Here is a 24,946-nt window from a genome sequence, read left to right as displayed (position 1 = left end):
CTAGCCAGTACCTCTCCAGCCACTTACATAACCACGTCTCACACACACACATCATGTGAAAGCAGCAGCAGAGACTATATATAAACCTCCCAACAAGACCCTCTCCAGAAAAAGCTGCACGGAGTCGGACTACTAGCCGCAGCACAAACTAGAGAGATACACGCACATACACGGTGTGACGACAGCAGCAGCACTCAGTGACGACTAGAAAGCAGCAGAAGGGAGACATACACACATACATCATGTGACAGGCGCGTCTGCCGTCTCCTCACCCCCTCGCCCCCGCTCCACCCCCTCCCGGTGACGTCACCGCTTCCTGCGCTCAGGCGGCAGAGAGCCCCGCAGACTGAGCCGACAGACAGTGGGAGGGAGGAGGCTCGTGTGCAGCGGTGACGTCACGGGCCGTATCCCGTGTGGGGAGGGGGGAATTGGGGAGGTACTGGCAGCCTTACACCGAGCCAGAGCAGCACTGACACCGGAGCAGGACCGGAATGGCCGGAGCTGTCAAGGTAACAGTCGCCAACGGGCTTGGTGGCAGGGGGAGGGGTAGGACAGGGCGGCGAGAGATCCCCAGAGGGGACAATTGGCTGTGTCAGTCCTTGGCACACCTGTCCAGTGGTCAGCTCCTGGTAACAGCGTGGGGCCCCTGGCTATGGTGTGTGTGTGTCTCCGGGACGGACATAGTGTTACCAGCTGAGCTGGCAGTACCCAGTCATGGGCAGGGGGCGGCAGTGCTGCAGGTGAGCAGCTCCATGTGCTCCTTCTGTGCAGGGGCTCAGGCTGCTGTATTGTCCGGAGAGTGGGCTGTGCATCTTTGTGTGTGTCAGTGGTCATGGTTCTGGCCAGTGATTGGGCATTCCCAGCGGTTATTGTTTGTGACAGCCATCACATTAGACTTTCAAGCATCAGTCATTGATTGTCTGCTGGTGGAATTAAATGCCTCTTTGGTATGGGGATTCCCTAGCCTATTGTTTCCTCCCTGCTTTATTAATGGCACTATGATGCACTGTAAGCGCTGTCAGCATTGCAGGATTAGGTTATTATTATTATTCATCATGTTAAATGGTAGTGGCACACTCTCCTCCTGGCGCTGTTGTTGTACCAATGTGTTGGAATGCCCCGTTAAAAACTCAGAATTGTCTTTTAATCTGTGTTCTCCTGAATTTTTCATGTGAGTGTAAATTACTTGCCACTCTGGTTGTCTGATTGTTGCCTCTGATTAATTTAACATGCATTACTATATACCCTTCTAGTCTGCAGAGCCACTGGCAGTTCTTATCTGCTTATAGCATGCTTTTTTTTTTTAATTTTTTTTATTTTATTTATTTTCACCAATGTGTGTGATGATGATTTGTTTTCTCCCTTTTTGTTGTCTTTTATACAACCTCCCCATGCTGCAAACCATATAGGGGGCTAGAATAATCAACCAGATCTTCATGACCACTAACTCATTCTAGATCTGCGTGGATTGTAGCCTGGATGCTTTAGTTTAGCAGCATAGGGAGGACAAGAGTTAAATGGCTAGGGGCTTTTATAGCACAGGGTGATTTTAACAGTTGCCCAGTCAGGCAGGGATGGAGGAAGCTCCTTCCTGGGGTCCTGCCATCAGCATCTGTAGCTGAGTTATCAGCATCCTACTGGACTGCAGCGAACTGTAAGCTGACTACATAAGGATTATCACATGATAGTCTTCAGGGAGATTTCTGTTTTCTTTCTCTCCAATTACTGAGTTTAAGCAAGTATTTTCCTGGGATTAATCTTGATGTCACGTTCACATTTTGCTATTTTTCATTAAACGCATCCTTATTGGGTGTTTTGAAATACAGCTTGCAGCACCCACAGTGATGGGAATGGCTTCTAGACTAGAAGAAGCGAGGCATGGGGGCTTGGCATGCCGATTGATATGCCTGAGAAAATTTAAAATTCTAACACAAAGGATAATCGCTATGACCTTCTGTTGAAAGCCAACGTTATCCTATATTTTTAACCCCTGTCTTATCATTGCAATGTCTAAAAAGGGTGTTTTAAAAATTCAGGTTTTAGTAATTTATATATAAACATGCCTTGTATATTTAATAATTGCTTATGTACCTTTTTAATAATTTGACCTTGACCATGTAAATTGCATGTCTTCCTTTTTTTTTTTTTTCTAGATAAAGATATGGCTTTCTGAAATAACCCACCAGCAGAAGAAGACGGCTTTTCATTCCTGGATATATGTTTAGAAATAACTTACGTTAACTGGATCCTAGAAAACACATTGCTGGAAGTACTGTCGCCATTAGATCTTCATTTTACCAACTGACTTCACTCTCCTCTCTGTTGTAACGTGGATGCTGTTTTGTTACATAAATATTGAGTAAAAATATATATTAAAAAAAAATATATAAAGCCATTCTACTTAGGTTGAAATAGAATTGAAAGTACATACGCACTTTTATAATTATATTGCACACTTCACTCCTCGCTGGTTGAAGATTTGAGAATTTTTTTCTCCAACTACCAATTCATTTTTATTTTGGCTATTATCCTTTATTGTGGAGGACCTGCAAATATAGGCACATCAATATTTTTTTTTTTTTTGGAATGCCTAACTATAAATATTTTTTTCATATGAATAATGTAGCATGGATTTAAACTTACCCAACATTTGTTACCGGTATTTACTTTATTGATATGATGGTTTCTAGAGATTAAAAGTCAGTTGACCTGAACTTGTTGACATTTGTTTTCCAAAGGTAGTGCAAATATGGGGGAAGATGGAAGCCCACCATTAAAAAAACTGGCTAAGGAAATTGATGTTAGGCCAGAAGTTGCTAATGTTGCAAATAAAGTTATAGCAATCAAGATGGAAGTAGAGGACTATAAAGACACGGCCCCAGAGGAGAATAAAGATGGTGTTGTGAAATCTCCCAATGCAACACTTAGTAGATCTTCGGAGATGAACCCTGGACTCAAACACACATTGGCACAGTTCAATCTAAGCAGCCGTAGTTCATTGGGTGGGCCTGCTGCATTTTCTGCTCGCTTTTCACAAGAAAACATGTCCCCTACCGTGTACTTGCCTCTTCCATCCCCACAAATTCACCCTGGGCCACTTCTCATTCCATCAGACAGTTCAACAGAGCTCACCCAGACAGATCTAGAGGGAGAATCGATTTCTTGTTTTATGGTTGGAGGTGAGAAAAGACTCTGCCTTCCTCAAGTCCTAAACTCTGTTCTTCGAGACTTCTCACTCCAGCAGATTAATATTGTCTGCGACGAAATGTACATATACTGCTCCCGTTGTACATCAGACCAGCTTCACATTTTAAAAGTGTTGGGAATTCTTCCTTTTAATGCACCATCGTGTGGACTGATCACTTTGACAGATGCCCAGAGACTATGCAATGCTCTTTTACGGCCACATTCTTTCCCACAAAATGGCAGCTTGTTGCCGGCAAAAAACTCTTTGGCTCAATTAAAGGAAACGGGTAGTGCCTTTGAAGTTGAACATGATTGTTTAGGAAAGTGCCAAGGTTTATTTGCACCTCAACTCTACAACCAGCCAGACAGCCCTTGCATTCAGTGTTTGGAATGTTATGGGATGTTCTCAACACAGACTTTTGTAATGCACTCTCATCGGTCGCCAGATAAAAGAACCTGCCACTGGGGCTTTGATTCTGCCAAGTGGTACTGTTACCTTCACCTGAGCCCGAAGTATATTAATACTCCAGATGGCAAAAAGATGAAGGTTCTATTAGTGGAGATGAAAGAGAAGTTTAATAAGAAGAACCAACCCAAGAGAATCCAACCTAAAGTAAGTAAGGTTTTGCATACATAACCGTAATCTAGTTACAATTTATGCATGTGCTGAAGTCCAATATTATTCATGATTGTTATCTAATGAACCTTCTATGTTGAAAATATGGCTTTTGTCTGAAATCATTTTAAATGTTTTGTGTAAAAACAATGCCATGAAAAGTATAATTTTGTAATTGCACACATGATGTAATTCTGATTTATGTGATCGTTGTATATATGGGTGATCTCAAATAAGCAGCCTAGATATTTATTTTATTCATTAGTATTTCAAGCTACCTCTCCCCACACACCACAAAGTCGCCTATTTACCTACAGAATTTTCTTACATAATTTAGGAAATGCATTTTTTATCAACATTTATTAATCTACTCATTTAAGCTTTTAAGCTTCCACAGAAAACAATAGGAGACTTGTTTCGCTTAAGGAGTAGTAAGGGGTCTTGGCTTATCTGTCTGATGGACTCTTGCTGGCTTGTAAATGTAGCACTCAACCTTAATTTTCTCCAGATGTTAAATCAATTGATGGAAGGCTGTGCTGTGTTTGCTTTTTTCAGAGTCATGCAGGTAAGTGGTCTCCACACTGCCATAATGTGAGAGATACGGGTCAACAAGCAGGACTAGGTTTTATTAAAGTAATATTTATGATTCCAAATATATACCTTTTTACAAACTTGTGCAGCAAGAGTCATTTATCCAACCTCAAATGGGTGTTTTTCCATTTGGTATGGTAATTGGTTCTTTTTGAGTAGCTGTCTCTTAAATTTTGGAACCACACAAAGAAAGAAATTCCCGCACCAGTATTCTTTTGCAGACAATCCTCTACCCTCAGAAAATTTCCTAAATGGGGGAAGCCAATTATCTTACCCAAACTAGGTCTGAGGGGTGCTACCCACTACTTAGATATAGACATTAACACCCACAAAGAAAATAAGTATTTCTATGGGTGCACTGAGGATCAAATCATTTCATACATACAAATTAACTTTTAATGTTATTAATAACATTAAAAGTTAATTTTTATGTATGAAATTATTTGATCCTCAGTGCACCCATAGAAATACTTATTTTCTTTGTGGGTGTTCATGTCTCTTAAATTATCTTAAACGCCTATCTCATGACTTTCTTCACTGTTCTATACACAGAGGCCCTTATTCAGATCTGATCGCAGTACAAATTTGTGTACTTATATGTTGGGCGCCCACTAAGCTATTGGTGTAGTTTTATGCGTCCCCTCGTGGGGCTCTCTACGCTCGCCACGCTTCGGGCTCGGTGGCTCGCTGCGCTCCCACACTATATAAAATCAGCTCCACGTGTACATGGATAGTGGGGGTATGAGCGTACTAACTATAGTGGGTTGCAGGTGGGGCAAATGTAACATGTGCAGAGAGTTAAATATGGGTGGGGTGTGTTGAAACCGAAATCTAAATTGCAGTGCAAAAATAATGCAGCCAGTATTTACCCTGCACAGAAACAGAATAACTCACACAAATGAGTCCCAATCCAAAACACATGAAAACATTTGTACCCCAAAAAGGGAATGTAGTTAAGTATGTCCTGCTTCCCTTGTAACCTTTTGCTGGCACAGGCATTCGTGTACCTGCCTTCTGAACAAACCAGATCAATGATTGCGTTATGTTAGTTAACAACCTCTTTAAGATTTCATTAGTAATCATGATGGATTTCTCTGTCCCCGGTGTTCCTTTCAAAATGGAGCTTGTTGGTGATTTATATGTTTTCACTCAAACAATAATTGTAGTTAAAAAACAATCTTGATGCTGAACTGTAAATCAATGAACACGTTTAACATCTTCTCTGAGCACTAGTCAAGGGTTATAAAAAGTATAATTCAAGAAGTCAAATATTCAAGAATTTAAAAAGATGGAACGACATCCGTACCTGGCATCTAGTACATTATTGATGTAGGATGAAATAAAATAAATACAATTGTGTTTGGGTATATAGGTATGTTCAGGGTTGACTGGATCACAGGGGTACAAGAAAAATCCCCAGTGGGCCTCACTACCTGAGCCCCCACCCAAATCAGGTTCCAAACAAAACTGTATGGTACTATGGATTATTTTCTACAGTGCCTTGGTGTTTTTAATCATGTATGCACTACCAGTATTGCCTATATTTACATTTAACAAGGGTCCCAGACCATGCACTACTGGTTAGCCTAGATTAATACTGATTTCAGACCGCAAATGCAGGGTTGCACCGGGACTTAAATGGTTCAGTCCTGGTGCGACACTGCATGTGAGATCGGTTTAGATTGCATCAGCAAACTGGCAATATTGCTGGTGGAGCATCACCAGGGGGGCAGTGGAGGAGGCAGCGCTTAGAGCTGGCACTGCTCCAAGCGCTGCCTTTCCATAGTGTGATCGGGAAAAGGGTCGCTCGACCCCATTAACCCGTTGCACAGCAACACGGCAACAAACCGGTAAGAACTGTTCTTCTTACTCGGTTCAAAATTGCCGTGTTGCTACCGGTTAGCTGTAACCCTTTTCACATCGTACGAACCGGCATGAACCCGGTAATTTTGTGCGATGTGAAAGGGGAATTAAAGCATTGGTCCCCTACAATAACATTTCCCTGGTGGACACTTCATGCACTTGTCTGAAACTGGGTATGTTTTGTCTATCATCCTTCAATTATATTTTGCTCGTGAACTGTGAAGTTTAATTGAATATCTTACCTGAAATTATAATTAGCTGATTTGTTCCTGTCATTAGCTTAAGGTGGCCTTTGTGTGCTTGCTTGGTGTGATGTACTAGAAGATAATGAGTACAGGAGTAAGGCGTAGCATCCAGCTCACTACACAGTACATCTTGTTGTCTTGAGCTTTTGTGTGCACACTGGTAATGTTATGCGTTTATTGCTTATTTTTAAGCTATATTAAAACAACATAACTCGTAATTACTTTTAACTCATAGTTTGAGTAATTGTAGTAAATAAAAACTTACTAATTTTTGCTAGCAGTAACGTTAAGAAGGAATTTTCAAATAGCTACAGTTAATTTGCACTGATTATTCCCTGTTGTTCTTGACTATGAATACATTTGTAGGTATGTTTAAAAAGGGGGTGGATAGTGGTGGTTTGCTGGTTTGTCATCTTAGTTACCCTCTGATTCACCCCTTGCATTTGTCGTCAGAGTTGTTGACAGCAGTAAGGGAGACAGGGAAGTGTGTATAATTTATCAGGTGATTGTTCAGAAAACCATGCATGTGTTTTCATAATTTGTACAATGACTGGCGGGATGTAACCTCTAGTCTGTCTGCACAGTTTCTCATATCCAGCAGACTGTTATAGCAATGTTTGATATTATGATGCAAGGCAGTTTATATAAAAATGTACTGTGCACTTCAGTTAAAGCACAACTGTGAACACTATGCAGGGCATAATATAATAAAATCAACCTGAAGATAATGTGTTCATCCCATTGGTACTTGTAGGTCTATTCATGTAGCAGTGGAAAGCCGTTTATCAGTGGTAGCAGGGCTTTTCACGGCTTCTTCTCATTTATTGAATGGTTTACTGTGGAGAAATCTCATATTACCTCAGTGGTGCACCTGACTAGTGTAGATAATGCTTCACCATACACTGTTACGGGCAGATTGATTCTTAAGGACCCATACACCTGCTGTGTATTGGAAGAATCCCTCAATCTCCTGACTATCATGTCAGGGATCGGGGTTATTTAAACATGCATAAAAATCTCTATTCCCAGATCCCCCGACATATCAGCGTGTGATCGGGGGGGACTTAGGGCCACAGATGTATGGGCCCCATTAGAAGCACAGAAAGCTCAACTTTCTATTTTGCTTCTAAAAAATAAATTAAAATTGCTCCCCCACCATCACCACCACTCTGACAAGTGCATATATGCAGGGTCACCCTAAAGCTGGCCATACACTACTGCAATATTTTGCAGTCCCTGACCAGGGTGGCAGGATCTTTTCACATATAATGTACCGCATTTGACCCCATTCCCCCACCGTCGTGAAGGTTGTCCAGGTCCAACCTCCACATCCCATCTGATGCACACGGGACCACGCATCGGATCGATCTGGATGTCAAACACATCAAATTTGGGCTGATTTCTCGTCCCGATCCGTCAGAATCTTGTCAAATCAGACTAGTTTTTGGGGACCTTAAGTCTGCTACGGTCTGCCCTTAACCCCACCACTTGTATTCATTAATGAGGTGACCGAACAGCAGACAGAGGAAACCCAGTGTATGAATCTAACTGCTATCTGCCCCCACAGCTGTCTCGCTCTGCCCTACCACCCCTGCCGCCGCAGCCTGTGAGGTTACCTAGCCCCAGTTAAGTAGAGAACGGCAGCAGAAGACAGGATTGCTGATGCTGTATGTTTTGGATCACTTTGTTAGAAAGGGAAGGTATGCATGAATTGCTACTTAGCAGCTATGTATCACATTTAACTGATGCAATATATATGGTGAAATGTAACAATTTGAACAGAGCCCTTAGACTGAACTGTGACCACTCCGACCAGTGTCAGTGATGTTACTTCCAGGAAGTTCCAGTGTAGGGGTATTCAATGTGTGCGCACATCTATTCAATGCACCCGTATCTGAGTGCATTGAAGCCTGTCAGATTCCACTTTCTAAAAAGTTGAATCTACATGACTTGTCGAATCTGTGGCCGTTTTAATCAAAATACATGTGGATTTCGACAAGTCATGTGTATTCAGACTGTCTGAATGCTTCCGACAGTCAGAACTCAAAAAATGCATCTTTCAGTTTCGATTAGATGTGGGCGCATGGCATATTAGAAGACAGGGCCACTATGGGCCACATAAAGAGCCGCACACACAGGGAAAAATACATAAGAGAAACAGTCTGAAATATAATTTGCCTGTGTTATGTTGTCAATTTGTAATGTAATTTATGTCAAAATACATAAAAAAATGTATGTGTAATTATCCCTAAGGGCAATTTAGAGGCGCTACTTGGGGCATTTCTCAAATAGCAGCAGTTTATTTAAGGGATAGTCAGTCCCTTGTATGTAGACAAAAGAAAAATGACCATAACAAGATTAGTCCCTTGTAGCCTCTACCCTGCTGCTTCTCCGGGCTCTCCCCGCTGTCAGAGAGCAGCAGCATGCCCTGCCCACCCTGCGCTGCTGAACACACACCCGCCCCCTCCGCCAGGAGCTCACTGAAGAAGGAGCAGCAGCAGCACACGCCGGAGTCCCTATATTTTATCCAACCAAGGGGAGGACAACTTTGAAAAAGCTGAGGACCCCTCAACGAAACGCGTCAGAAGCAGACACGCAACTTAAGGATGACCAGTATGGACTTTATAATGGATAGCTGAACCAGAACTTGTGGACACCATTCTATGTGAAGCAGCACATTGCCAACACAGGGCAACCAGCAGCCGGCACTCTAAAAGGGTTTTTCCATCCATCTGCAAAAACAGTGCAAGACTCTTCCTGCCAATCGTGAGTGGTAAAATAGACAAACTATCCTTATATATATCTCCACAATTGCCTTGCCATATCACAAGTCCATTTATAGTAACAGGATTCTATTCAAAGAGGAAAATAGAGGTGTTCTTTTTCCCCATTCAACATCATACAAATCAAAGCTATGATCACTTTTTAATTGTAATCTTTTTGTATCAGCTTATACGTGATATGTCTATATTTGATATGCGCGCTGTGTAACCTTGCATTTTTTCTCAAAGCACAGTTTTTTTTCCTTTTTTTTTTCTTCTGTCAAGATACAGACTGCACATAAATATATTGTATTCCTACAATCAACCTGCTTATTTCTTCATTAATACCTCACTTCTGCCGGGAATTTTGTTAATTCAACTCTTAAAACAAATTGCTATTGTCAGTTCTGCACAGTACAGACAAGTGCAGCACGATTGATTTTTTTCTTTTTTTTTTCTTGGTTGCTCTAACGAAGGGGGGTTTAGACTCTTTTGTTTACCATCGCTACGAACATTAGCCACAAGCATCTCCTCTGTGACTTCATATGAGATTTCGGCCCATTGTAGCACATACAGTACCATAGACATCCAGCTGAGGGTCAGTCAGCAAATGTGAGAAATATTAACTTAGTAGTTACAAGACCGTCAAAATGATGGAACACCATAACAGTAATGTTAGTGTCAGCAGCTGTGCACGGCCGAACGGAGCAACACTTGAATTGCTGTAGCTGCCATCTTGTGGCCACCTGCGCACAAAATACTTGAATTCCACCATAGAGGTTAGGAGCAGTGTTGGCATTTTATTATATAGGAGTCATGTAAATTTCCCTCCTGTTTCCAGAAATTGCTGAAAGATTAAATACACAGCAGGTTCGTAACACAAATGGCTCAGCACTACAATTTTGTGGCGATTATAGTGTTGATTGTTGATTGTTATTAGTATACTGGACTATTATTATATGTTTATAGTAATGGTGGTGAATTAGACGGTTCTGATCATAATTTCTGGTTGACAAATCCACTTGCATAGAATATTTATGAAAAGCACCATGCTGTGGTGAAAACCTATTATTTTCTCTGTAAGCTTTTTAGTAATCATTTTGTTACGGCACATTTGGTCAGGAGTCTCTTCCGTTTTCTTACGTGCCATGTTAGTTATTGTAAGTGCTTACTTGTACTTGGTTTCAATTATGAATGTGTTGTAAGCTATAATTTTGGTTCTTTTATGTACCTGTAGCCTTTTGTATACATGGTGTTTTTTTCCCTCTAAAAGACCATCTTTTTGTGCTTTTATAGACTAATGGTGTGTACACACAGTGATATTCACTTGCTATTCGACTTAAGATTCCAGTGCTATACAATCTTTGCTATCTCTGTACTTTTAACATACAATCTGCATTATATTTGCACTATATGGTCATTGCTGTCCTGTCTATCTGGGTTTCGATTTGTGCTGTCACGGGAGCGTGCTTTGGGATCGAAAGGTAAAAAACCTGTGCGATCTGCATGCGATTTTGACTATATAGTCAAAATCGAATGTCAAATCTCACAGTGTGTACACAGCAAAAGTTTATTATTGCTTCAGCACTCCATTAACTTTTTTTGTAAACATTTGTAAGATATCGGTTTTACAAACATCAGATCATCACCACTGGAAATTCTGAAGCCATAGTGACCATCGCAACTTAGATTTCCCAAGTGGCTGCTCATCTGAGCAGCAGGCCGATACACACTGAGTTGCTGCGGGTTACTTTGCATTTCCTGCCAGCTTTACAGGGTCCTGCCATGCTGACCAGTCAGCATGGTTCAGCAGCATGGCAGAAACTGGGGTTAGGCAGAGGGGCCAGGAGGTCCCTCTGTGAGTAACCACTGCAGAAAGATTACCTTCAGGCAGCTTGGCACGCTGTTTCTGACTGATCACATTTTTTTGCGACCAGATCAGATAACGCACTGTGTGGTCGCAAACACAGCGACCATGCCAGATAATTGGTTAAACAATCATAGAAAATATCAAATTGTTTGAAAACCAATAGTGCTGAGTTTTTTTTTAAATGGGGAAGTCTAAGTTCATTCAGAGTTTTTAATAAATGTTCCTCAAACATTGTTTGATGTAGTAATGTATCATCTGTTAAAATAAAGTTCTTTGTCCCCCCCCCCCTTTCTTGCAAATATGGTATTTTTGTTTTCATTTGAGTTTCTTTGTGTAAAAGCCGATATTCCACAGCAAAACTCTGTATTTCTTTTTTATTCAGAAAGCTTTCTTCACTCTCCCATCCAATATGTTCTCATAGACATGTTGAGGATTGCAGACACAAAGGATCGCAATCACTGCGGCCAGCGAGGGGGTTAAATGGCGGGGATCGCCAAAAACAAGCAACCCTCGCTGTTTAACCCCCGGATCGGCTGCTCACCCTATTCATGTTCCGGGGGTACCCTTGCTGTCAGAGTTGCGGCTAATGCAGGGAGCCCGCTGTATGTAGCCGTGAGCCTCTCTGTTTTAGCGGCCGCACGCGCAGTTTCCCTGTCGCTGCAAAAACCCAGCAACGTTGAAACGGAGTGTGCAGGGGTCAGTTTGAATACTGACCGTGCGAGTTGTGACAGCGAGCAGTCAGCACTGCTCGTTGTCACAGCTCACAAAAAGCATTGAATATACCCATAACGGAGAAAAGAGAGGATGTGTTCTCCATTACTCTTTATATTTTGTAAAAACCGCTATCCCCCATACAATATCTAGGGATCAAAAGGATAAAAACACTTCTTAATTTAGAGACACTCTCCTTGTACAAGACTGCTCATCGAAAAGATGGGTCCATAGTGAATGAAGAAAAGATGCAGATTTTTAATGTTCGAGACTTTAGTTTCCCATTGCTGCTGCTGCTGCTATTTTGTCATCTCTGACACTCGTTCGGTATGGATCCCATTTGCAAATGTGATTCACAACAATACTAATGCAGTAGGTGATGTTAAACACTTTGTGATCCCAGAATTGAGTCTTGGATAATCTGAGACGGAAGTGTAATACCCCTTTCACATGGTGGCAATAGTCCTGGTTATTGCCGGGTAAATCGGCGTCAAAGTGCAGTGTGAGAGCACCAACCTAATGACCCTGGTCAACTAACCTGGCAGTTTGACCTTGAAGAAGGGTTAAACCTTTGTTGCCCTATGTATAATGGGCAACCCTGGTTTAGGGCCGCATTTATCAACTAATATTTGCGGCTAAATCCCCGAAAACACCCGTTTTCGGGGGTTAACCGCAAATATTATGTATCCCCCTAATGTATCACAGGGGACCACAGCAGGAATCTCCGGTCCCTGCTGCGATTTCCCCCCCCCCTGCAGCGCCGCCGACCGCATCCCCCATAAGTTTCTATGGGGGATGCGAAGCACCCCTGGGCTATCGCCATTCTGATATGGTGATAGCCCATTGTAGCCTATAACTACACATCGTACTGCCCGAGCGGCAGTGCCGGCAGCGGGGTCGCGCGTCAGCGCGTAACCGCGCATGCCCCCCCCCGGCTCCAGATATCACAGGGACGGGCTCCTTTCGGAGCCCTGTCCCTGCGCACAGCAGGTGATACATTGGGGCGAAATGAACGCATTTTACAATGCGATCCTGGGCGGTAATATTCCGCTCAGATCGCATTGTAAATGTGATCAATGATAAATGGCCAGCTTAGTGTGAAAGGGTGGTACCCAGGTTCAAATTCCGGGGTCCAGCCCGGCCTTGCGATGTGAAAGCTGTATAAGCCTCCACTTACTCTGTATGGCCAACGCTTTTGATCCCTAAATATTCTGCTGGGATAATTTTTTTTTTTTACAAAAAAAAAAGTTAAATGCGTACAATATGTCCTCTTTTCTCTGTTCTGACCTTGTGTCTGCAATCATTTACATTCCTGTGAGAAGCTACCGGATGAGTGAGGGAAGAAGGCTTTCTGCATAAAATAAATAGTTTTTGTGTGGAATATCGGCTTTTCTATAAATAACGAAAATAAAAAAATACCATGTTTGAAGCAAAGGAAAGAGACGACGTCCTAGATAGTAAGCACTTTATTTTAATAAATGGTATGTTATTGAAAAAGCAGAAAATAGAATGAGTAACATCTTTTAAGTGTATCAACGGTTTCATGTTTGTGTTACTTTTCGTACATGAAATGAGAGACCTTTTCCTATTTAAAAGAACCCAGCACAATTTGCTTTCAAACAATTTGATACATATTATATTCATGTGATTGTACATATAAAAAAAAGCATTACATACTCCATTCTTTGCATATTTGTTTAGGAAACACTGCAAAAAGTGAGATTAATGAGACTTAAAAAATGGGGGGCGGGGTACATATCTAAGAGCGCTGTCTTTAGCTGCTGCTCTGGAGGGAATTGTGGGAACCCTCTGAAAAAGCAAAAATGGACAAGAAAAGGTTTTGAGCAGCACTGGGTTTCACTGAAAGAATCACAAATGTAAAATTGAACAATTTATTGTATAAACATATATACATGCATAATATAATATAAAATACAACAATGGAAAAAAAAAGTAAAGAATAAAAAATGGTTAAAAGGGTCAAGGTTGCAAGGTCTCCAATGGCCTTTTTGGAGACCAGATATATTGTGGAGAATTTTTCCTTTTCCCTCTATTATGCAGGAATAATTGGTCGCAACCTTGACCCTTTTAACCATTTTTTATTCTTTACTTTTTTTTTCCATTGTTTTATTTTATATTATATTATGCATGTATATGTTTATACAGGAAATTGTTCAATTTTACATTTGTGATTCTTTCAGTGAAACCCAGCGCTGCTCAAAACCTTTTCTTGTCCAGATTAATGAGACTATCATATCCCTTTTTTTTTTCCCTCTGTCCATGGGTTTAACAGCTGTTGCTTTAACACCGTATAGCAGTCATCACACACAGGTGAACTGTAAAAGGATTATTAAAAAATGGCACTGCCCCTTTGATCCCTGCAGAGTGGGACTGCCATAAACATATGAGGGTTTTGGGCAATAGATTAATTTTCTGGGTGTGTAGGGCATAGATAAAGTAGACACAATACAGCTGTCTGGTTGTGAACTGTAACCTCTGACTACAGTTCTTGTGCAATGTCTAGCCTCAGAACTGTACGTAAGCAGCACTGTACACTAAACAAGTCAGCATGTTCGCTTCCTAACAGACCCATTATGGATCTCTACAGGGGCCACTGAAGAGCCATGATCTTCTACGACCACCAGAGTGGTCTGTTGCAGCAGTAGACTTCTGACCAACTGTGCACCGCTTTTGTTGAGGCCAAATTATCCTGAACAACTGTGTGTGAGTGTTTTTCAGAATTATGGCACGGGAGACTGGCCCTGGGTCCCTAATCCCGAGGGTAATGTTATGTCTGTGTGAGGACAAAGTTGAGTTGGATGCCAGGGTGACAGTGGCACAGTTGGAGAAAGAAGTAGGCATCTCATTGAGATGCATCCTCTTTTACTCCATGAAAACCTTGGCCTGAGAAAAGTTTCTGTATGCTGGGGTGCACACAACATCATTTGAATCGAAAGCAGGATGCTTGGTTGACTTGGTGCTGCAATGTGATGGCAGTCACGCAAACTCTGTCTGGGAGAACATCCGTGGCAATGAATCCTGGATCTACAGTTTAGAACCCGAGACCACACAGTCGGCCCAGTGGGCTCCGCTTGGAGGTTCGCTTCCACATAAGTTTTGACGTGAGCACAGCCTGGCCAAGAAGATGGTGACTGTTTTGTGGCAAAGACTGGTCATGTAGCTACCATACTTGTGCAGCAGCCCCCAGTCACTAGGGACTGTTTTGCCAACCAATGCCTGCCGCAAGTGCTGGAAGTAATTTCGAGACATTGTCCAAAACTCGTGTTTGTGGTGCCCTTCTCTATGATAAATAAATATTTTACCAGTTTCAAATTGGTTTTCCTGTGCTCAACTTTGTATGTATGTCCCCCCCCCCCTCTTTGTTTGCCCTGTTTTAGACCCTTTTTTTATGCTGCTATATTTAAATACCCATCTAGGCTGTTTTTGTATGAATTTTTGTTATCTGACTATCCTGTAGTAGTGAAAATTCATACAAGAATTGACAAATCTGTCAGGTACAGTAGTTGCTTGGTTTGTGTGTGACCTAACATAACTTGCTAGTCACAACAGGGGCTCTGTATTGGCCCCATATACTAGTCATAAGAACAAGTCAGACCAAATTCTCCTTGAGCTCCCCGGTAGCTCTCTGGGAGGCTCACTTACGATTAGGCACTTGACGTGCCATTTTTACATGTGATAATTTGCGTGTGATTTATCGCATGTAAAACTCCTGGGGAGCTGTAGCAGTGGTTGGACGGGAAGAGACGGCATCATTTAAAAAAAAGTCAAAAGACTGGCCAGCCGTTGATTGGCTCAGAAAATGCTCTCAGCCATCTGGCCAGTATTTTTTTTGTTTTAAAAAGTTTTTTTTTTCTTCTCTTTTTTTTATTTTATTTAATTTTTTAATCTGCTGCCCTTTCCGGCACTTCTCGCTCACCGCTGTCTGCCTCTGCACATAGGTGTGTGCCTGCAGTGCTTCAACGCTGGCACACACCTACAGAATCGGACCCGATACCTTGTGCTGCTGATGGGTCTGATCCCATAGATCGGGTCAGATGGGATGTCAGACACATCCGATTTGGGCCGATTTCTTGGCCCGATCCATCAGGATCTGGTTTATTCAGCCCAAATTGTACTAGTGTATGGGCATCTTAAGTGTCCTAACACTAGAATTATTGTGAGTTATGCTTGAGATATAGGAAAAAAACGGGGTATACTCGAGATTATGTGGCTCAGAGTAGAACGGGCGCCTAGTGAGGTGTTATGTCAAGCTGCTCCAACTCAAGGGGGTGTCAGCCCCTTATGGTATGTGTATAGGGAAAAAAGAAAATAATGTGGAGCGCTAAGTTAGATCAATTGGATAGTACAATATAACAATTTATTAAAATTTAAATAATATACATAAACAATATCAATGTAAAATATTAAAATCAATACATGTGTATTATTAATAAATGGAGACACAATAGGTATTAATTGGATGGTGCTAGAGTTCTGCTGCTTATTGGTACTCCTTTAAGCAACTTTGTGTTTGCTGTTTCCACTGGGTTTGGAGCCAAATATTAATGGAGTCACATACCATGCCGGATAGTTGGATACCGCTGGAGGAAGATCTGGTTCTCAAATAGGGAGATGTCCTCACGATGATGCGATATTTTTGTAATCCACAAGGGGCTGATATCAATCTTCCAATTGCTGGTGGGAAATCCAGGTGGCTTCCAACAGTGTGTTCCCAGGGTGAGCAGAGGATGTTTCGTCGTAGCCTTATGACTTTCTCAAAGGTATGTACCTTTGAGAAAGTCGTAAGGCTACGACGAAACATGTTAGGCAGCACTTGCTTCATCTAACCATTAGACACAGAAGGCAACTGGACACTCTGCTGCTCAATACTCCAAACATCCTCTGCTCACCCTGGGAACACACTGTTGGAAGCCACCCGGATTTCCCACCAGCAATTGGAACATTGATATCAGCCCCTTGTGGATTACAAAAATATTGCATCATCGTGAGGACATCTCCCTATTTGAGAACCAGATCTTCCTCCAGCGGTATCCAACTATCCGGCATGGTATGTGACCATTAATATTTGGCTCCAAACCCAGTGGAAACAGCAAACACAAAGTTGCTTATAGGAGTAGCAATAAGCAGCAGAACTCTAGCACCATCCAATTAATACCTCCTGTGTCTCCATTTATTAATAATACACATGTATTGATTTTAATATTTTACATTGATATTGTTTATGTATATTATTTAAATTTTAATAAATTGTTATATTGTACTATCCAATTGATCTACCTTAGCGCTCCACGTTATTTTCTTTTTTCCCTATGCTTGAGACAGTCAAATGTATTAATTTTCTAAACTTTATTGGTAAGAGATTGGAAGCAAGAAGAGCTCCTCGCAAACCCTAGCTAGTGCATTAGGCATCTAGATGCTGTAATTGTTTGTTATATGAAATTATCCTTCTGCTGTGGTACATCAGTGATCAGATGTTGTAGCAGAAAATAGGAAAGGTTGGGTGGATTTGAAACTGCATTACTGCACCGGGCCTTGTTCATAGAGATGTGCAATGTCAAGGTTTATGCAGTTCGGGTGACTGCAGGTGTTGTGCGGGCACTGCAACTGCAAAAGGTACTTCTTGTAAAGTTGCTCATAGTGCGTATTTAATCGCAAGTGATTGCAGGTCGGAAAACACTTGTAGTTTGTTATGGGGACTTGTCACAAAAATGCAGGCATGCTGAGATCTCAGTTCTTAGGGTAATGCCACATGACCATGGGGTTACTTAGATGGTCAGTTATCGGATATGGGAGCACCACTGCATTTTTGTTTTCAGATGCTGATATTTGCAAGGTCGTCTGAGGGAGTCTGAATCTGAGTACCGGCATTAAATGCTCCTCAGCGATGGTGTTTGCACCATGCTAGGGCATAAAACAGCATAGTCACACCCCAGGACGGGTGCAAGCAGCAATCCACTAGTCGGAGTTAGCTGTGCACTGACTAGACTAGCTGTGGGAGCTCTCTCCTGGAACTATTCACTCCGCATCGTATTGAATCAACCCCAATGTTTGTTGTAGAAAAGAGTTTATAGAGAATGTAATGTTGTTTCTTACATTTTTATTCCCTTTACCGATGTTCTTTCTAGCAAAATTGTGATATACAAAATGGAAGCTGCTCAAATTAATTTTATTGGCCCATAGCAGGTGCATGTACAGACAAGAAACAAAGCACAGAACCCCCAGCAAACTATTACAAGCCACCAACCACATCATGGCCCCTCTACCCAGGTGGTCCTACACTACATAATGGCCCAAATTTGGGTCATGTGTAGGAGCCTCTTTTGCTTGCCTAGTATTTGTATGGCAAAATGCAAATAGTTGCACCGCCTGCTGTCTTTCCATTCACAGCTCCAACCACCATCATTGGTATGGGCAGTTCCATTTTCATCTCTCATGATGCAAAAAAAACAACCCCTGAGGTGTCTTCTCTGTACGCATACCACATAATAGCATGGAAGTCTGGCCATACACCCATAAAGCTCCCACTGAAGTATGTCTTTTTGTGAACATTCGGATGGTAGTCTCTCTGCAGGCAACCAAACGCCTGTTTCATGGTCAGAGAGAACTGGCTGGAGGCTCTGTGCAGGTGCTTATGTGTTTTGAGTTGTACGCTTTGGTCCTGCTTTCAAATCATTCCCATATTGCACATCTCTGCTTTTCCCTCCATATAATTCTAATGGGTTCTTAATTTTCCTCCCGTGTGGCACCAGAACACCTTCTAGTATCTGCCAAATGGTATGTCCACTGTTTAAAAGAAAATGTCTTCCAACTGCATTTTTAACGTTGTCCTTGTATATTTTCTGCTAAATATGTTCTCTAAGCCTAGAAATGTAATGCTATTGGTAACTTTAATTTATACTATTGTAATGTTTTCAAGCACATGGTCTGTGCTGTGTGTAAAATAAATAAGTTGGTTAACGGTTCTGTTTAATCATGTTTAGTCATGTTACATATTCTCACTTTTGTTCTTCCTTTCCTCAAATGTAAATGATAGAATAATACCCCTTTCACACCAGAAGCAAATTACCGGGTTAAAGCTTTTCAACCCGGGAATATGCGGAAAAATCCAGGTTTTTCTGTGTTGTGAAAGGGTCAACACGGGTCTTAAATCCTAGGACTCATACCCTGCTCTTGACCAGACCCTGCGTCCTTGTTTGAATGAACAATTGAATTGAATTTTGTAAGAATTGCACCTTCCCAGTGATGAGAGAGGTAACCAAAAGGAAAACCAGTATACATAATCCTAGCAAAAGTGTTATTGAAATGCCCCTCTCTCTCCCATTTGTCATATAAATAAAGGATAATTTCACGTATTCTTTCCTTTTCAATGTCTTTTTATGTGATCAACTTGTGTATTTGCCCCAGTTGGTAGAAACCATTGCATTCTATGATATAATCTAATTTCGTCATGTTTTTGTCTAGTAATAAAACCATCAGCTTTCTTTTATGTATACTAAAACAATCAATTAAATATTGAATTTGCTTCATGTTTTGTGTATTTACAGACAGAACATGTACAGACCTTGGAACTGCCATCTTGGTACCCAGTAATCAAGCAGGAAGATGATGGCACCTCTCGCTCACAGTTGCTGCATCCAAGGTATATAGCCTAAACCAGCTCCTTTCAATTTCTGTACTGATTTTAGGATGTCCCATTCTAAAACACTTTTTTTTTTTAAATCTGTCCGCCAAATGTTAACGTTTTAAACAAAATATTCTAGCACCAAAAGAAGCAACTTTGTAAAGTTATTGGGCCAGATGCACTGGTCCATACACATGGGGCGACTATGCCCAGCATGTATGGACAGCGATGATGTCAATCACCGATATGGGGAAAGCTGCTCAGTGCATACACACTGAGCGACTTTTCCCCTGCTCGGCGCCGACGGACGGGAGAGGATGGCATTGCAGAGCTATGCAAAGCCGTCCTCAATGACGCTCATCTGCATGTATAGCCAGCAGATGAACGGCTTTCCCGGCGATAATGCGGGAGCGCGCAGCAGCGCTCATCGCTGGGGCATACACACTGGGCGGCTTTAAGCTGAAAGCCACTCAAACAGGCTGTTTTGAGCAGCTTTCAGCTCAGTCGCACAGTGTGTATGGGCCTTTAAGCTTCAAAAGTGATAAAGTGGACAGTGATAACAACCAACCAATCACATTTTTCAAACACAGTCTGTGACATGGCAAGTAGGAGCTGATTGGTTGTTTATCACTCTCCATTTTATCACTTTTGAAGCTTAGTGCATCTGGCTTTTCTTCATGACGCTACAGATAGCAGGAGGCAGCCTGCTGGCTGCACATACCATGGTGATATCACACTAGGGAGACCCACACCAGCCACGCACGAGCTGCAAAGAACTCTAGGCTCTATGTCCTGGGAGTTGCCGCCCTTAAGGTTTCTCTTTCTAATGCTTTTCATATTTATATCATGTAGCTGATATAAAGGGCCTTGTATACATTTCCCTTGTGGCTGCCAAAAGGGTTTAACAAAATAAGAAGTTGTGGTAGAATACTGTTCAACATCCGAGTGTTAAAGCTGATTTATATTCGAACACATGGAAGGCTCTTTTGTATTTAAGTGGAAGTTGATAAAGTAGGGAAAAGGACTAGAAATGGCTAATCAGAATCAGAATCAACTTTATTGGCCATGTGTGCTTGCGCACACTAGGAATTTTTTGTGGATTTTACAGTGCAGGATCAACCAGGGGGGGGAGGGGGGGGGGGACATTTACATACATTAAATTGAGACATTATATGCAGTAAACACATGCCCGCCGAGCTGCACAGCGCCTAGGCAGCCATCAGCGGCGCCACTGGTCGTTGCAGCAGCCGGTAGGTAGCAATATAAGCAGGGACAGTACAATACCACACAGGGAACATATACCCGCCGAGCTGCACAGCGCCTAGGCAGCCATCAGCGGCGCCACTGGTCGTTGCGGCAGCCGGTAGGTAACAATATAAGCAGGGACAGTACAACATCACACAGGGAACATATACCCGCCGAGCTGCACAACGCCTAGGCAGCCATCAGCGGCGCCACTGGTCGTTGCAGCAGCCAGGTAGGTAGCAATATAAGCAGGGACAGTACAATACCACACAGGGAACATATACCCGCCGAGCTGCACAGCGCCTAGGCAGCCATCAGCGGCGCCACTGGTCGTTGCGGCAGCCGGTAGGTAACAATATAAGCAGGGACAGTACAACATCACACAGGGACCATATGCCCGCCGAGCTGCACAACGCCTAGGCAGCCATCAGCGGCGCCACTGGTCGTTGCAGCAGCCAGGTAGGTAGCAGTATGAGCAGGGACAGTACAGTTATCACATAAGGAACAAATACCCGCCAAGCTGCACAGCGCCTAGGCAGCCATCAGCGGCGCCACTGGTCGTTGCAGCAGCCAGGTAGGTAGCAGTATGAGCAGAGACAGTACAGTTATCACATAGGGTAACATAGGCAGTACAGTTATCACATTGCAGTTAAGGCAGAGATAGCTTAGGCAGTACAGTTATCACACAGGGGACACAGGTTATATATGGTTGAGTGCACAGATCCTAGGCAGCCATTTGCGGCGCCATTTGCAGTGGTGGAGATGGTGGTGGGGGGAGGGGAGAGTCACTGAGGCCAGGGGAGAGTCAGCGAGGCCTGTGGCTGGAGCCTGACCATTTCCAATGAGTCCGGGGGCCTTTGTTGGGGGCTGCGGCTGAGCAGCAGGCCAGGGGGTGCCGCAAGCCAGGGGGTGAGACAGGGGGGGCCAAGGCTGGGCCCGCAGTAGGCCAGAGAATGGGACAGGGAGCCAAGTCCAGGCCTGCAGGGAAGGGTGGCTACCGCTGGTGGGACTACCAGGGCAGGGGCCCACCTAGGTGAGGCAGCGGGCCAGGGGTGGGCCTGCAGGGAAAAGAGTGATCGGGGTCCTCCTCACCGACCTGACCTGCACCGGGCCCGCCAGGATACTCCCATCCATGTAGAGGGGGATCTGGGGATGATCTTCCTCCTCCAGTGGTCCCCCCCGGGCCGATGGCGATGCTGGAGTCTGCGGTGCCGGCCTCCACTGGCCGGGTGTCGATGCGTCCTCCTCGCAGTTACAGTGCGGCAGGGCCTCTCCTCCATCGAGCGCCGCACTCTTTCTCTCCACAGCGCCTCCCCAGCCGGCGAGCAGGCAGGTCCTGTGTCTGCAGGGCTGCTCCGACGTGAGCAGCCGATGCCCGTGCCGCCGTGGGGGAGCTCCGTCGCGTCCGGTCCACAGCCGGTCCGCAGCTCTCCTCATCCCCGGCATTCGGGGAAATCCCCAGCGCACACCGTCGCCCTCCTTTCTCCGTCCTCCCCACGCCACTCACTCATCTCCGGGGCCGGGGATGGGAGCCCCCGACCTGGGATGGACGGAGCTCACGTTGGTGCGACCATCCCCATGTTAGTGGCAGTAACATCCTAGGGTTGGATGTATTTCCTGCTTGGTCTGTTTCACTGCTGGTGGTGAATTCTGTTATCGGTATTAGGAATGGTGTCCGTACCCTGTTGGGTGTTGCGCGATATTAATTAAAAATAGTAATGGGTGCGACAAATGCTAAGTTTGTATGTAGGAGAACGTTTCATTTTGCATCTGTCATGCTATATATCATTTGATCTTTTCCCCTGCCTGCAGAATGTCAAATATTTAGATTATATATTATGGACAATGAAGAGAACCCTGTCATAGCTGATGGATAGAAGTTGCCAGTTCATCACGGTGTTAATCTCTGATTCTCTCATGCATAATATTTCTTATTAAACCAATAAATGACTCCATGGCTGGGAGCATAATGTGCTTCAAGCTGTTCAGATTTAATATCTTTAAGGAAGCTGCATATTATTTATCTATAGTCTCTTCAAACTGCAATGCATGTGCACCCTGTGTGACAGTAAGCCGTGTGCCCCCCCCTGGGATCAGTGGTGTATTTCCCAGTAGGCATGTGAGGCAAGTGCCTAGGGGTGACACTTGCTTGGTGCGGCACAGCACGCTCCCTTGCATGAGAGCCCTGCTAGGCCGATGGGCAGAGGATTTTTTTAATTTTTTTTGTCATTACTCCTTATTCGTTTCATTTCTAACTGGTGAGGGGAGGGGTGGCCAATTATTAATAGATTGTAAGCCTGTGAGCACGGCCCCCCTACCTTTATGACTGTCTGTAACTACCCAGTTTGTTTTATCTTTATTTCCAATTGTAAAGCACAACTGAACTTGCTTCTCTGTAGAAGAACCTGATTATAAATTGTGGTGGTGGACGGTGGTGAGGTTAGTGTTGCTTTTGTAATATGAAGCCATAACATTAGGAAAGTGGGGATGTGATGGGGGCAACTGATAATGTTGTGCTCAGGAGCCCCTGTGGGGAGTGTTAGGGTTATCCACCTGAAAAGCCAGGTGACTGCTGGATGACGAAGACACCAGTGTACCACAGGGCCATTTAGTCGACATTTCATATGTGTTGACATAATGTGTATCAACAAGAACAATGCTGACATTGTATACCACGTTCCCTGCTTAAAAGGGCACTAGGAATGTCGTCAAAATATATTACACCCTTGCACACACATCTCTGAATATATAGGTTGACTTGAACACTGTATGCTGCATCATTCTTATCCTCTTACTAGGGGAAACATGGGGTTAGGCTGCATGACAAGGGTTATACACTAGGGGGAGGCGCAGGGTTATGCTGCAGGTGACAAGGGTTATACACTAGGGGGAGGTGTAAGGTTAGGCTGCAGGTGACAATGGTTATACACTAGGGGGAGGCGCAGGGTTAGGCTGCAGGTGACAAGGGTTATACACTAGGGGGAGGTGTAAGGTTAGGCTGCAGGTGACAATGGTTATACACTTGGAGGAGGTGCGGGGTTAGGCTGCAGGTGACAATGGTTACATGCTAGGAGGAGGTGTTGGGTGAGGCTGCTGGTGACAATGGTTATACACTAGTGCAGGGGTGGCCAACCTGCGGCTCTCCCCCTGTTAACATGCGGCTCCTGCATTAACCCCTTGAGTGGTGGGTTTTGCAGGGGCAGGACAAACCCCAGCAAAACCCACCACAGGACGTCGGAAGCCCCCCCCCCCCATTCATCTCCGCTCCGACGTTTGTATGACAGAGCTTCTCTGCCGCTGCTGCCCCCTCTGCCTTGTCCGCCTGTCACATTCAGCAGTGCCGTCGGCGGCAGGATGGGGGATGTTCGCGGCGGCTTGGGAGGACTCTGGTGCCTGAGCACTCCCGAGTTCCCCCGAGCCTGGACACCACTAGCGCGCACCTATTCTAGATTAGTGGTATGCCCAGAAATTTTCCGGGACAGACCGCTGCGGCAGCGCAGCTGAACCCGGAAAACTTCCGGGCATAGCACCCAAGGGGTCCAAATAGACCACGCCCCTTTTTGGCGCGCACGCCTTCGGCGGCAGGCTCGGGGATGTTCGCGGCGGCTCAGAAGGACTCGGGTGCCTGAGCGCTCCCGAGTCCCCCCCGAGCTGCGCCGAACATACCCGAGCATGCCACCAACGTCACTGCTGCTGTAAAATGAGTGGCAGCTGGTGGCATGGCGGCCGGGTCAGAGGACCATGCCCCTTTTTTGGGCGCGCGCATGTTGTTGACTGTTTAGCTTGACTAAAGATATTTTTTGGCTCTTTACCTTTGACCGGTTGGCCACCCCTGCACTAGTGGGAGGGGCAGGGGGAGACTGCTGGTGACCAAGCTTATACACTAGGGGGAGGCTGCAGGTGACAAAAGTTATACACTAGGGGAGGCGCAGAGTGAAGTACACATCCTCCAACAGCTCTGCATACATGCTAGTCACTTCTGGCATCAGCAAGTGTGTATGTACTTTCCAATGCCAACTCCCCATCGCTCTCGATGTCATGCTGGGTACACATTGCCTAGTGCAGGAGTGGGCAATAAGCGGCCCCCCAGCTGTTGATGAACTACACATCCCAGCATTCCTTGCCTTAGTTTTGCTATTTGGGCAATCTGAAACTGATGGATGGCATGCTGGGATGTGTAGTTCATCAACAGCTGGAGATACGCTTATTGCCCAC

General features: G+C 44.0%; 1 protein-coding gene across 2 annotated transcripts in view; it reads left to right on the top strand.

Annotated features, from left to right (window-relative positions):
• Positions 1–310: 310 nt before the first annotated feature.
• Positions 311–24,946, top strand: part of SKIL (SKI like proto-oncogene) — a 59,838-nt gene continuing 35,202 nt past the window's right edge. The window contains exons 1-3 of one of the 2 annotated variants that reach the window (XM_083177783.1): positions 311–509; positions 2,154–3,799; positions 19,410–19,504. In XM_083177783.1, the coding sequence (XP_083033909.1) occupies positions 2,750–3,799; positions 19,410–19,504 (1,145 nt within the window). In that variant the 5' untranslated portion in view covers positions 311–509; positions 2,154–2,749. Of the gene's footprint in view, positions 510–625; positions 741–2,153; positions 3,800–19,409; positions 19,505–24,946 lie in introns of those variants that run through there. The other variant, XM_083177784.1, reaches the window with a different exon arrangement.

This window comes from Crinia signifera, chromosome 3 (genome assembly GCF_055691185.1).
Source record: "Crinia signifera chromosome 3, ASM5569118v1, whole genome shotgun sequence".
Taxonomy (NCBI): domain Eukaryota; kingdom Metazoa; phylum Chordata; class Amphibia; order Anura; family Myobatrachidae; genus Crinia; species Crinia signifera.
The sequence above is the reverse complement of the archived record's forward strand: the minus strand, read 5'-3'. Positions and strand labels throughout refer to the sequence as shown.